Below are 14131 nucleotides of genomic sequence, written 5' to 3'. Positions count from 1 at the left end.
TGAGCGCCGGACGCTGACGTAAAAATAAAAGTTTTCTCTCTCTCTCTTTCACTAACGCGGACGGTTTTGCTATCGTTATGATCTCGTGCAGTACCGAAGTGTGCCGGCTGCAAGGCCACTGGTGGCATTCCTCATCGCTCCAGCGTTCTGAGGCGCCTGGTATATAGCTGCGAGGGGAATGTTTCTTCCGCCCAGAAGAAGTTACCTTGCGAGCTGCGTCGCGCCGACATGTCTCACCCGCGACATAACGGCGTGCTTGGAGAGCGAAGGACGGGCTCACGCGAGCGAAGCGAGCGTGCTGTTCTGGATAGACCATATTATCTTTGCTAGCGCTGCAAATGTGTAGCCCTTCGTGGGCGAAACTGCCCAGCATTTAAAATGTTTTATGCATAACTAGAGACAATTTGCTAACTTCCATTCCAGGCAGAATGTTTGAGCAAATAATCTATACCCAATGTATCAACGAAAAAAAAAACTCAGATCGGAGCACTCGCCAGTTCTGCAAAGGCAAAACTGAATAGGCATTTTATAAATTTCTATATTTCTGTTCTTCCAGTGATGGTATAGAGCCAGCGGTGTCGCACGGCAGAAAACTTGCGCGATGTAATCAAACAATACTTAACTGATTTGGGTTTTAACTTCTAAGTTAGGTGCACCATTGCAAGTCCTTTCGATATGGTTTTGCTTTAATCTAAAAAATTGCGATTTCTCCTTGCAACGTAGCGCAACCAGTTGTGGTTGTCGGGCAATCACCTGGTCTTAAGGGTGTCAGCGCAGCGTAGCCTTCATCTGCCTAGTGGTTCTAGTGGTTAGTCGTCGATGGCATGGAGCTGCGTAAGTACATCGCGGCCACAGAACAAGGACGCTTTGCGTGATGTGGCACTGAACAGCTTAGTTTCGAACAGAGACGACGTATGCGTCGAAAGATGCAGCGCAATCGTACCCGCAGTAATCAACTATAATAAATTCGCGCTGAAACTGATACTTCGCGAAGGCGCATGGCCGGTAATAAGTGATGTCCAAATCAAAGAGTCTATTGCGTTATTCTGGCGCTGCAATCGCTTCGGCGCAAGCAGTTAGCAAAAACCTGGCCTTCGATATCCGCTTCTGTTGCCTAGGGGGAGCCGTCCCTGAGGTGTTGATTTGGACACCCCGTATGCGGTTGCTCCCTACCACCAGCTCGGTGACGTCAGGACCCGCGTCACGGCGCCATTTAGTCATGGTGTCGTTCTGCACACGACTACATGAAGTTGTCTCTCTTTCTCTCTCTTTTGACGTTTTGGAGTTTTAGCTAAAAAGGGGTGGCTACGATCTCTATTTAGCTTTCCGAGTTTGGCACTGAAAGGAAGGAATCGGCGTATTCGCTAATTCTGCAAAGATATACTAAGAGCGAAACCAGCTTTACTTTGCCATCATCTTCGTTATGGATTAATATAATAATATATGGGGTTTTACGTGCCAAAACCACTTTCTGATTATGAGGCACGCCGTAGTGGGGGACTCCGGAAATTTTGACCATCTGGGGTTCTTTAACGTGCACCTAAATCTAAGTACACGGGTGTTTTCGCATTTCGCCCCCATCGAAATGCGGCCGCCGTGGCCGGGATTCGATCCCGCGACCTCGTTATGGATTAAGTCTACCCTCAACAACTGCTTACAACAGTTCATCCATGTGTAATCTTTTGTTCATTATGGCGCTAAGCAGTTATTAGATATCTATATATATGTATCTAACACCACGGCCCCTTGTAACGTCATGATTGAAGTCTCAGAAGCTAAAAAAAAGGTTCGCGAATTTCAAGAGAACCCACATCTTCGAAGCGGGTGGTCTACTCATAATATACGACTGCATCAGCAAGAGGGAGAGAGAAAAAAAAAGCAAGCCGCTGTTTTACTGTGCTCACAAAATGGTTTGTCGATTCACATTATACACAGCGTCTGAATATAGAACAGGCCTACTTTTCTGGTTAAAATGAAGTGTTAAGAAAGCCCAAAGACTAATCGAACGAGTAACATACGAGTACATTCTCTTAGCATCCTTCCATCTCGAAAAAACAAACAAACAAGCGCCGGCTGTGACAGTCATTCCCTTCTGTTGTCGCGGTGTACATCTTTAGAGGTGTTCCTGATTCGTGCATCTAACGGGCCGAAGAACTGCGAATTTCACCACGTCACCCCTAACACGAATGGTTATTTAGGATGGATTTGTCACTTTGCAGGGCCACTAAACTATGAGCACTGCACAGTGGCATTCGTGTGAAAACCAAGCTTGAGCATTGCTTCCGTAAACTTTCGTTCATTTGTGTGACATTTGTTAGGTCATGCGGTTAGATATGTATATGTTTTAGAAACTAGAAAGAAGAGAGAAAGAAAGTGATAAGGGAGAGGCAGGGAGGTAATTATTCAGGCTAAGTGCTGTCTAGGCTGCTACTCCTCACTGGAGTAAGGAGAAATGTAAGTCATGTAAAGAGGTACATTGCAGTCGAACGTCGAAGACCTGATTTACACACGGGTCAAACGCCCCATTCCGTAACCGTCACGGCAGTGGCGTATATGTCACGTGACTAGAAAATCCAAGTCGCGCGACCAGAAACAAAGCCCTGCCAGTGTGAACGGAGTCATTGACTCGGGGTTACTCATTCTGTGTCCTTCATTTTCCGTTCTTATCGTATCTGGACCTTCACTCAGATCGCGCCGCGCCACTGCTTCAGAAAGAATTACTGCGATTGCTATTGCTCCCTTTCGGCTCACCTATAGGCATGGAAGTCACTCCTTAGTACTTGCTTAAATGTACTGAGCAGCATTTTACAACCATAACTTTACTAAGCACCACTATTTTTGTAAAGTGCTCGGAATGCTTTAAACTGTGTTGTACACAAGTGCGTACGGTGTATGTTATAGAAGATGAACATGCGAGGAGAGAGAGAAACTGTTTTACCCTACCTTAGTCTCTGTCGACGTTGCCGCAGTCCATCTGAGTCCCATGTCTTGGTGGCGAGGTCACGTGACTGGACCTGTTGGCGTGCTTTCTGTTGGACCACCGGCAGTAGTCATACTGAGTGTACTTTGTTATACTTTGACACAGAGGTGGGAAAACAATAATTTTTATTAAAATCGTCAACACTGAAATATCGAAAACGACACTTATTGTGAGCAATGGCACATTAACGGGGGCACAGAAACGGTGACTGGTGGAAGTGTGAATATGAACACGATGCGAACGATTTGCAGCACGCTTGAACGTGTGAGTGATCCAACCGACGCAACGCAATTGGAGACCTAGTTATCGTGGTTATCATATCTGCTACCAAGCCCTGATTCCGATTACTTGCATCTCTGTCTCGCCTGTCTCTCAGTGTCATACTTGAGCTAACCTTGCCCGGACAGCTGTCGATAAAAAAAAAATGTCTTGCGAGTGCTCCAGAAACCCCGTCCATTTTGATTTATACGTTACGCTGACCGTCCGGCCACATTATCCCGCTATCAGAAAGCGTCTTTATCACATGAAGAAGGTTATATAGAGCAGTTTAAAAACAAGCATAATTTACATAAGCCTCCTCGGTTCTACTACAGAAAACACTCCTGGATTGTTTGCATTTTCACCGCCTGAAGAAACAAGTAGTACACATGAGCGTTGGCGTGCAATGGCAGGAGCTGCCTTGCTGTTGGGTCTTCTTTTTTTTTTGCAAACTGCTGATGAGTTTTTTGATGCATATATTATCTTACACTACGTAATATTTAAAAATTTGTACAGCCCATATCAAGTGACACCCTATAGGTACGAAGTTTAAGCGATACATCCTTGTGTAAACAGGGACCCCAAATATATAATCGCGTGACTTAAGCTCTTGAACACTGTGAGATGCTTTTACGCCTTACCCATATCCACGGGTGAAACTGCCCATGAAGCAATACTCCTGAGCTTTTCGACTGTCTAATCTATTGTCTCTAGCAATGCTGCGGCATTTCTTAAATTTTATTATTTACGTTACGGCCAAAGCAAACTTCTGAGCATTACTTTCAAGATTCATACCGAAGCAATCTTGCTTAGGTTTTAGAAATAAATACTTTCGTACAGTTAAAAGTGCTAAAAGTTCCGTCTTCGCCATCTACACCAATAGTGACTCCTATAGAACACTGTAAACACCGGTAAACGATGACATTAAGAAGAATGCACCATCGTGAACTCAATCAAAATACTCTCAAATTCTTCAGTGGCCAACTTATCGCTCGAATAAATCATTTCTTGCTCAGGTCCCAGAATATTTTAAAAGTTACACGTGGGGACTTAACATGCGTGCTACATAGACAGAACGCGACTGTTAGACATGCGCAGTGAGAAATTGTGAACTGCCGCCGCTCGGTACTGAACCGCCATCTGCTGGCAATGGCATGCGATCGTGTTAGATATTTGGTCACCTGAAGAGTCTGCCCGTCAAATTTTGGATGGTCATTTACCGCTGAGGTGCGGTGTCTTGTTTGCAGAATGTTCGAGACTACCGGCAGAATGCGCAGGCTCCTGAAATGGTCCGCGCTTGCTCATGCAGGTAGTACATACGTAAAAAAGCAGCGTGTCCTGACTACGTACAAGGAAAAGTGCCGCCAACGAAACTAAATACGTTTATGATACAATTCCGTGAATTCAGTGATTTCCTAACCTTTCCCAACATCTGAGCCTTACTGTCGGACGAAAGCGCAAGTACGCGCAGAAGTTCAATAGAAAGCTTCACCGGCGCCTATCCGGGTAAATGCTACGCCTCTCACTTAAAATAGGAACGCATAATCACTGTCGAATTCTGATCCAAGCGAACCTGATAGCCATGAAGATCATTGATGAATACTTAGGCTACGAGGCACCTATTCGACCTTCCAGAAAATTTCAGAATGACGGTAGAAAAATATGCTAGCGTCTTTAAAGTTATAGAAATGACGTTTGCATTAAGTGGGGGTGCCTGTATGAAATTTAGCGGTTGTATTGTAGCACTTACTATAGCCCAGCTTAACGTGGAAGTCTGTAGACGGGTCTGTATTAAACGACGCGTGTGTCATGTCTCAGACTCAAGCGTTCAAAAAAAAAAATAAAGAAGAAAAGAAAACACAGCTGAAATGTGGGCGTCGAGTTTCCCATTATCAATTCTAATCGCTCCTTGTAAGTTTAACTAGCAGACGTGTTTCATATTCGTGGTGATCGATTATTCCAACTATTTTCATGATTCACACCCAGTAAAATTATTCAGTGTTTGCAGTTCGAAAAGGCGAACTATTCATATACACACTATATGTAGAACGTCAATATAAAGAATTCCCATGATACAACTGCGACTGCAGACAGTGAAGAGATCGCATCAGTTACACCCCACAACCTTAATCACCTTCGAGCTTAAGCCTAGTACATGGGAATACCGTCGAGACATCGCCGTGCCACCATGTCTACGAGCGGGTCTCCCGACTACGAGAGGCCGGCTGTGTGCACATGAGGGCGAGATAAGAAGTACTGACGTGCAAACTTACAGTTCAAAATGTAAAATGATTTCGGCTGTGCTGTGAGCTTGAGGGCTACTTGCGGGGAATTACTTCGTAAAGCTTTATGGTCAGCACTGGCTGAGCGTTTCTTCGAACAAAGTATAAGCTTTTACTTTCACAGGAGCAATCGAAAGTAGGTGCTCTTGGTGCGGTTGAAATAAGCTATCTTAATTATAGGAAGCTTGCTCGTTATGACTGCAATAGCGCAATAGCATTTGACTCTACATACGAATTAAGCGCAGTCTGAAGACAAGGTCTCTAGAGCGTTCGCATTTAGGTACTACTGAGCTTCAGAGCTGTTGATATCTCATGGCGAGGCTTAGCACAACGAAATTCAAATCCACGGCACCACTCGTGAGTGCATGTGTAACTCGACAATAACCACATATTAATGTATCATAACGGCACCCTCTGCCACACATAATGCTGTTTTGCCGGCGTTGTGTTCCTAGTAAGCTCTTGGTTTCTTAAAGGGCTTAACACGATTACTTTCCTACGCCTGTATGACCATTGGCTTAGCGTAAGTTTGGATCTGACGTTGAACTTCTCTCTCAAAAATCGAGGAATACCTCTAGCATCAATTGCGAACAGTATAACTTGGCTATGTTAGGAGCGCAAACAGGGGCCAGTCAACAAACTATCTGGCATTCCCGTTAATCATGCCTATTTCTAATTTACAGCTCTGGTTAGACGATAAAAGCAATCTCTTGTTTGGTTCGCGGCATCTGTTGCCTGGTGAGACGTAAAAAAACACTTATAGTCATGATGCTACGCTCGTGCTAACGCACAAGATTCTCGCTGCAGAGATGAGATGCATATGATGAAGAAATCGGCGCTTTCAATACTACGCACGTCCTTCCTGACTATGTTTAAGCATTTGATGAATATACACAGGATAGGCGATGACTTGGGGCACAAAACAACTATCGTTCACCAGGCGCGGATAGTAGCGCGATCGACCTGCCGGTTGCCTACTTGAAGGCATCGACAGTACAGCCACATACCCTGCTTGGTTTCACGAGGAACTCACACAGCTGTCTACGGAAAACCAGCAATAGACATGAAAAAGAATGCGTAGCACTCCATTGGACACGCTCATTTGACTAGAGAACACGACATACCGCTTAACTGGGGAAACAACAATGCGTGGGAAGGATGCAGCAAATGCAGATCGCGCTCGTAAAGGTTTCATCGTGGCTCTCAGTGCCAGGCATAGAGGCAAGTTTGGTCCCACCAGGTGCCTCGTGGTTTGGTCGTCCGCCTTCGCCATTGCCTATAACAAGGAGTTGTACGCAACTTCGAGCATGTTCGCAACCTACAGAGGTCCTCAGCCACTTATTGTTGACACTTGTTTGCCTCCGAGCTCACCTCTCCGTCACATATATCTCTAGTGATGCAGGCACATACCGATGCAGCACTTGACGGTAACTGCACGCAGAGTCTTGACGGTGCATTCTTTGCACTTAAAGAAAAAAAAAAATAGGATAGGTTCTGAGCTTGGCTCCAGATGAAATTTTGGACCATGACCGCGCACGTAACAAAACTATATTCGTAACGAGTGGCGTGAGGGTAACTATGGCGTGAAACGCAGGTGCTACGGTTACGAGTTTGCAATCTCATAGAGACCACATCCGAACAGTTGAAGATAAATGCGTTGTACTCTGTGTCATCTATTCCCTCGAATCTTTCTTGACTGGGCCTATTCCGAATTTGTGCATAAACTTACGCACTATGTTACAGCTGTGGTATCGTGACCAATTAGTGTAAAAAAAACACTGGATTTCTGTAGCACTGTGTTTTGTGACTGAAGGGCCAACGAGTCGCCATAAGTATTAGCACTTCGCATGCGTGCTGTGATCCAGTCTTATGCAAAAATTATTCCGCAAGTACGTCTTGTTTAAATTTGTCCTCTTTCGTTGTCGTGGTCCAGAACGCGCTGTACTATGCCCTTAAGGTTTTTAACTTTCGATACAATAAAGAAAGCAGCCTTCCACCACAAAGTCAATTAGAATTTACGAAGGACTGAAATTGAACAAACGGGAATAAAGTGTTTGAGGACCCCTTTAAAGGGCGCAGCTCGTACTCGCGCGCATCTAACTTTCGGCGCTTTAAATGCGCAAGCATGGCCTTGCTGAAAACGCTTCCGTAAAGTTAGTCAAGCAGCACAGCACCATTGTTTAGAGTTGTTTCTCTCTTACGCACATATCCAAATGACAAACTAAGCAACTTAAAAAAAAAAAAACATACTAACATAAGCACTGCCTTGGCGGCTCAATGTGATTGTTTAGAAATATCGCGGTTGACATTATTTCTGTCCAGCGCCTGGGTTTATGATACAACTGCGAAGTGCAAAACTGCTGAATAAATGCAATACAGTGTGCAGAGTCTTTGTTTCGGCGAACAGGACAAAGAAGCAAAAGGAGGGCAAAGTGTAATCGCCAGCTCTGCTTCTCTGACAGTAAAACATAACAGTCAATAATAATTTTTAAAAAACATTCGTCAGAACACAGTACGCAAAAAACTCCAATCTTGGTGCATTTAACGATCACACGCTGGCGAGCCAATATGCTTAACAGCAACAGAAGAAAAGCCCAAAGTCAAAGTCTTCAGCTGTTGCGAGTTCATCCCCACCATTAAAAGGCTTAACTAACGAAAGTTTCAACACCTCTGAACGATGTTACATCGGTAAACACGAACGACGCCCACAAGGGCTACTCCAATAAATTAAATGGAATCTTTACTAGCCAGCAGCTGCTTTAGAAATCAAAAGACATGCTGTCGACGCAATCAATGCTTCGTATGCGCTGCTTGAGACACACTGCGGTGCGAAGAAAACACAAGCAGTAGGCACGTTTGCTCCAAACGGAAGTACACAGACGTCCTGTTTTGTGTCTTCATCTCGCGTTGTGTCTCTCAAGCAGTGGGTGTGCAATCGCAGTTATACCTAACGAATTAGTAGAGATGGGAACACGGCAAAGCTACCGACGTTGGTTAGCACGCACACATTGCACCGCAACTCACATAAACAGCTGAAACTTCTGTTTATGAGCTCAAATATTCAAATGTGTCTCCGAATTCCGCCCGCACATATCATAGGAGCAGGAGTCGTTAACCTCAGTGATCGACATATAGCACAAGGCTAGCGTAAAAAGTTTCCGTAGTGCAAAAACACCGAAGTGTCCCTTGTTCCTTTTTTTTTTGCAGTCGGCACAGACCATGCGTTCCCGCGGACCGCGTTGACCTTCTTCAAAAAGTCCGGTAACTCCGGTAAAAAGTCAAACTTCCGTTTCAAGTGAACTCGCTCTGGTAGAGGTAGTAGAACCAGTAGACGAGGTTGAAGACGAAGAACACGAAGGGAAACATGATGCGACACACTTTGTCGACGTTCTGGGACCTCTTGAGGTTCTTCTGAAGTTCCATGTGCCCACGTGTCTCGTACTTGTTGGGGCCTTCCTCGCCGTCTTGCTTTTCACCGCTTTTTCGGTTACGCTGCACAAGCGTAAAGGAAGGTAGAACAAAGAGTAAAGAAATTGATATTTTATTATCTTTTCTAAAAAAACGGAAACACAATTCGCTAAGGCTGCTCATCCTACCTAACGCGATAGAATAGGCTGATCTTTAATGGCCTAGCATATATGGCTATCGTAAGTGTGATTAGACTGAGCGTAGATGTAGCTGAAACAACAAAACACCAAGCTGACAGAAAGGAATTCGTCGTTATAGCTTCACACGCGTTGTCCACGCTATTCCTTTTGAGATCATCAGCTGACATGAATGCAGTTTTATAATGACGTTCAAGAATATAAGTTCGACGATCTTCCTTTTGTTCACACGTGACATAGATCTAGTTAGACATATCTAACCTACTCAATATGTTCAGCGTGCATTCCAATAACTTGAGATATTCTTCGTATCATTCTCTGAGATTAAACGACCTTCTTAATCGGCATAAATTGCTTAAAAAGTAAAAAAAAGTTTAAGGAAAATATACGAAATTTCATTCGGAACATTTCACGAAGGTTTGCAGTTTCTCTTAAAAAAGAGAAAAAAACTGATGATACCTTTGTGAATCTTGATTGCTGTAAGGAAGTAGAAAAAGAAAAATGTGTGACATGCGCCATGCATGGTAAGCATTACGACTGACGCTGTATGCTCCTGGTGCAATCCTTATTCATCCAGAAGAGCAAAAAAAAAATGAGAATAAAAAACAACAAAAGAAGACAAAAAAAAGCGATGATGCTTGATTGAGGTCGGTGCCAGGAATAAAAAAAACTTCGTAAACTGAGAGCAAAAAACAGGAAGTGTCGTAAGGCAAGCGGTAATAGAAAACACACAATCCCAGCATTCCCAAACTCATTTGTAACCAGGTACCACGGAAGATGTAAAAGGAATGTGTGCAAGTTATAATGTAAGGGATCTTGATAGCCATCGCCAGCAGGATAAAAGTCATCACTTCCTTCATGCAGGTTTTACTAGCCGCTCAATATGCTGCTTTCCCATTGCGTCACCTTGTCTCGCGTATTATGTCTGTGTTCTAATCAAGGGCAAAAAAAAAGGACTAATGAAAATATACCGCATTGTTAAGGTCACGTTTGTTAGGCGCGAATAACTGTAAGTTCGTCGCAATAAAGGCCAAATTGTGCAGCAGTAAAGTTTTACTGCAGGCGACGAAACGCTGTAGTTAAGAGGCACTTCGCGTTAAAGGCTCCTTTTAAAGTTCTTCCGCGCGTGATGTCGTGTCTTAGTAGGTCAGTTTTATGCCGAGCACGAAATTCCCAGGACAGCCTCGCCGAAAACTCCTTCCTTAGCAAATTGTGCCTTCTCGCCTTCGCTTCGGTCGCGCCTTAAGTTTTGTGGCGGGGTACGCGTTGCATGCTTTAACGAGCAGCCCAACTTGGGATATCGCCAGACGAGGCGCTAAAGACCTGCTCTGCTAGCGCGTACGCAATAATGCGGTCCGAGCGCGAGAGTTCGACGTCACAGTCGACGAGCGAGCACGTCATTGTGAACGGTTTGCGCACTTTTTTTATATATCTGTAAACGGTTCAATCACTGCGTCAGTGGCCCGAAGAGTGGCACGTTTCCCTCTACTTGTGTCCGGGTCTGTACGCCTACCTTTTTACACCACGAGTCCCTAAAAACTGGCTGAACCTACTGTTATTCTAAGCGCCAAGTTGAGGCGCTAGAAAACCAAATTTTGCATAAATGTATGCAGCGATATTCACATCGTCAACGAAGGACGCTCATGAAGAAACACACCACGAGAGCGTGAAATGCACACACGCATAATAACATGAAAATTGCAAAAACAGAAAATCGGTGACGTTGACGTGTTGAATCGCGAGTGGTGAGGAAGTGAACAAAGTTCTTGAACCATGGCTAACCTCTTCGTCACTTGTTTCGACGTCCCAGGTTCGGTTCTTGCAAAGCTGAAGAAGCAACAGTGGTTAATGCTTAAAACTTTACAGACAGAAGAAGCACTGGGAAATTTTGTGCCTTTAAAGGGCCATTGCCTTAAGGTGCACATAATAGTGGCCGCATTATTCTTGTTGAGCCACAAAAGCTACTCAAGACCAAAATTATTAAAATGAGAGCGCAAGATGACAAGGAAACAATGAGATATGGATGAACTCAATGCGACGACAAAAAGAAAAGGAAGAGAAAAAAAAAACGATAATGCGATGCAAATAAAGGGAACTGAGGGGCACTTACGCACATACGCTGAACTTGAAATTAATTGAAAGAAAAGAGTCCTTGAGTACTAGTTCATGTCGTAATAAAGTTATAAAGAGGAAATGCTATTCTAGGCTTTACAATATCCAAAATTTTTGCTCCTTAGAGCCGATCTGTGAAGCCTTGAACTTAATACGGGCAAATCATATTGGGTAACACAGAGGAATTTGAACGAATCCAGTATAGCGCTCTGGTAACGATTTCCCAGTCTACTATAGGGCCAAGTGGCACACATGAATTTAATATTCGTATTTATATGCATATTTTCCGTTTAAGATAGGATCGCGGTTTATGTGACCCAACGAGAAAGAAATGCCGAGCCATATACTGCTGAACAGGACAAATAAAACAAGTTCATTTGACAATTAGGTATTTTAAGATGCAGCCTAACTAAAGAACGTATAAGGGGTTCCAGCAAGTACGGACGCGAGCACCAGTAAAAAGAAACGGACAGGACAACGCTGGGCTTACAAATGAAATTTATTGGGAATACATACCACAAAACTCTGTTTATTTTTAGTTGTGCTCGCGTACTCACTTGCTGGAACCCCTTATACGCTCACCATGCAGCAACTGGCCCAGCAAACCCCACTACTAACTAAAGAACTCACTTTAAAAGCAAAAAGAAGAATGTACACAGCTCGGCAGATTGACCCATAAAGTAGGGTACTCATGACGTTGATAGCGTTGCTGTTAAGGCTAGTGAAAACTTGCTGTATACCTGGCGTGGTGGCGAGTGCCTTTTGAAGGCAACTGCAGGAAATTCTCTTTCCTCCATTTACGCTGATCGCGAAAAGCTGGGATGCGAGGCACGCGCCTCGCTTCCAAACCACCATTACTGCATTCTCACAAGTGAAAATATGGGAAAGGATTACGTTACACGAGTTGCGAGAACGGTAGCGCCAGAATAAACGAGGCACCGAGTTTATGCCATACATGTTTTTTATTTTTTTTGTCGCAATGAGTTTCGTCGTCTTTGTGCGTTTCAACGTGTCCTCACGCTTAAGACGTGCACTTTGCACATTTCTCATTTCCATGCTTTTTGAATGTTGTCTATCGGAATCACTTGTGATACTGCATATTCTTCTTGTAACACACACACACACACACACACACACACACACACACACACACACACACACACACACACACACACACACACACACACACACACACACATATATATATATATATATATATATATATTACGCAAGCAGTTTTCTCTCTTCTTTCTTTGACTTTTACCAAGCGCCTAAATTGCAGCTTGAAATGACCTTTTATCTAGTCTTCCTTTGAGCCAAAATTTTCTTTTATTGGTTTTCTCTGTTCATTATTTTTTTTTGGGGGGGGGGTGGGGGTGGAGGGGCGTGCAAATGACTACAGTGCTGACGTAATGGCTTTGTTCGCTCTCGCAACTTAGATATTTCCGTTTCTTTTCTGTCATGAAGTCTATACCCACGACGCTCGTCGTCCAAGCCTCTGCCTCATCTTGGAACGCCGTTGCTCCCGCATCCTCACCATCTTCGCCTTTTTTTACGCGTTCTGACTCACGCGCTGTGGAGGGAAAACCCGAAAATGTGCCCCCCACAGAAGGGAGAAACTCATACTTCAGAGATTACCGTAAATCACCTTCCAAGTCATTTCTCGACCTCGCGGGGGAAAAAAAAAACGTGAAGGATGTCGTGGTAAGTTTGATAGCTGCTGCAGCATGGAAGAACATGAACGTTTGAAGAGGGCTTTTAGAAACGAATTTAGGTCTCGGGTGCGGCGTTTTCGTACTCTACCAGCGATGCGCGAGAGCGATACGCGAGAACGCGGAAGTCATAAAAAGTTGTTTGTCGAAACGATCGACACACATGCAAGGCTACGGGAATGGCTGGTTGACTTCGCTGTATTATTTTTATCCTTTTTTTTCTCCCACTCTTTTCTGGAATCTTTTAATCCGATTCACCATCCCTATACAGAGTAGCATGCCAGCGGTTATATACGCGCCGGCAAAATTCTCTGTTTTTCTAATAAAGAGCCCTCTCTCTCTCTCTCTCTCTCTCTCTCTCTCTCTCTCTCTCTCTCTCTTCGCTGTCAGCATGGAAAGGCTTATTCACGTTAAGAATATCGTCATTTATATTCAAAATAGCCACTCTCACTGTTTCGGTTCGATGCGCGTTCGAGCGGTTTGAATTAGTTAGACTAATGGTTTAGTAGTCCCACCAAGCGGAAGCCACAGTGGTGTAATCGAAGAATCATTATTCTTGGTACGCAAGCGAAACGCTTGATAGTATCGCAAGTTAGGCATGCGAGGTGACTGCCACAAATAGTACGATGGCAAATGATTCTCGTAAAGTAGTTATTGTTCAGTTCACAAGAAGTACGTGCATTACACTGCAATTAATGAGCGCTTAATTTGTTACTCACAGACATTCCTGGTAGCTGCAAAAGTAATATTGGTTTTCCTGTCGTGTGAACGTTAACTTATACTGCACATTGCTATGCGTAAACAAAAAATATGCTATAAATGAATGAAGAGCCGCCATTTATGATTCTTTTTTTCTTTTTAACCCTTTAATTCCCGGTGATATTTCTGTAAACGCATGAATTAAGTTTCTACAGAAATGGAACAGATAAATTAAGCTACTGTAATAGAAAAATCAGCCATATGCATATGCATACTTGCATATGCTGACAACGCTTGCAAGTGCTGCCGCAGTAGTAATACCACACACACAAAAAAATACTGTGAAGGCTCTTCGCAGATCTCCGCACGACTTTGTGCTCTTCATAAATTACAGATAACTAAACTAATTTTGGATATTTACTTTTTGCCGATATTTATTTGTACTGAGGCGAAAAGAACGGCGCCATATAAAGTACGTTAGGA

At 43.8% G+C, this 14131-nt stretch overlaps 1 protein-coding gene across 2 annotated transcripts in view; it reads right to left on the bottom strand.

The window, feature by feature from the left end:
• Positions 1-3088: 3088 nt before the first annotated feature.
• LOC135913357 (glycine receptor subunit alphaZ1-like) overlaps positions 3089-14131 on the bottom strand; it is a 191165-nt gene continuing 180122 nt past the window's right edge. Inside the window, exons 8-10 of one of the 2 annotated variants that reach the window (XM_065445956.1) lie at positions 10908-10952; positions 9585-9602; positions 3089-9012 (exon numbers count right to left, since the gene is read on the bottom strand). In XM_065445956.1, the coding sequence (XP_065302028.1) occupies positions 8812-9012; positions 9585-9602; positions 10908-10952 (264 nt within the window). In that variant the 3' untranslated portion in view covers positions 3089-8811. The remainder of the gene's footprint in view (positions 9013-9584; positions 9603-10907; positions 10953-14131) is intronic. The other variant, XM_065445957.1, reaches the window with a different exon arrangement.

This window comes from Dermacentor albipictus, chromosome 4 (genome assembly GCF_038994185.2).
Source record: "Dermacentor albipictus isolate Rhodes 1998 colony chromosome 4, USDA_Dalb.pri_finalv2, whole genome shotgun sequence".
Taxonomy (NCBI): Eukaryota; Metazoa; Arthropoda; class Arachnida; order Ixodida; family Ixodidae; genus Dermacentor; species Dermacentor albipictus.
Note: the sequence above shows the minus strand (reverse complement) of the source record. Positions and strands in the feature narration are given on the sequence as shown.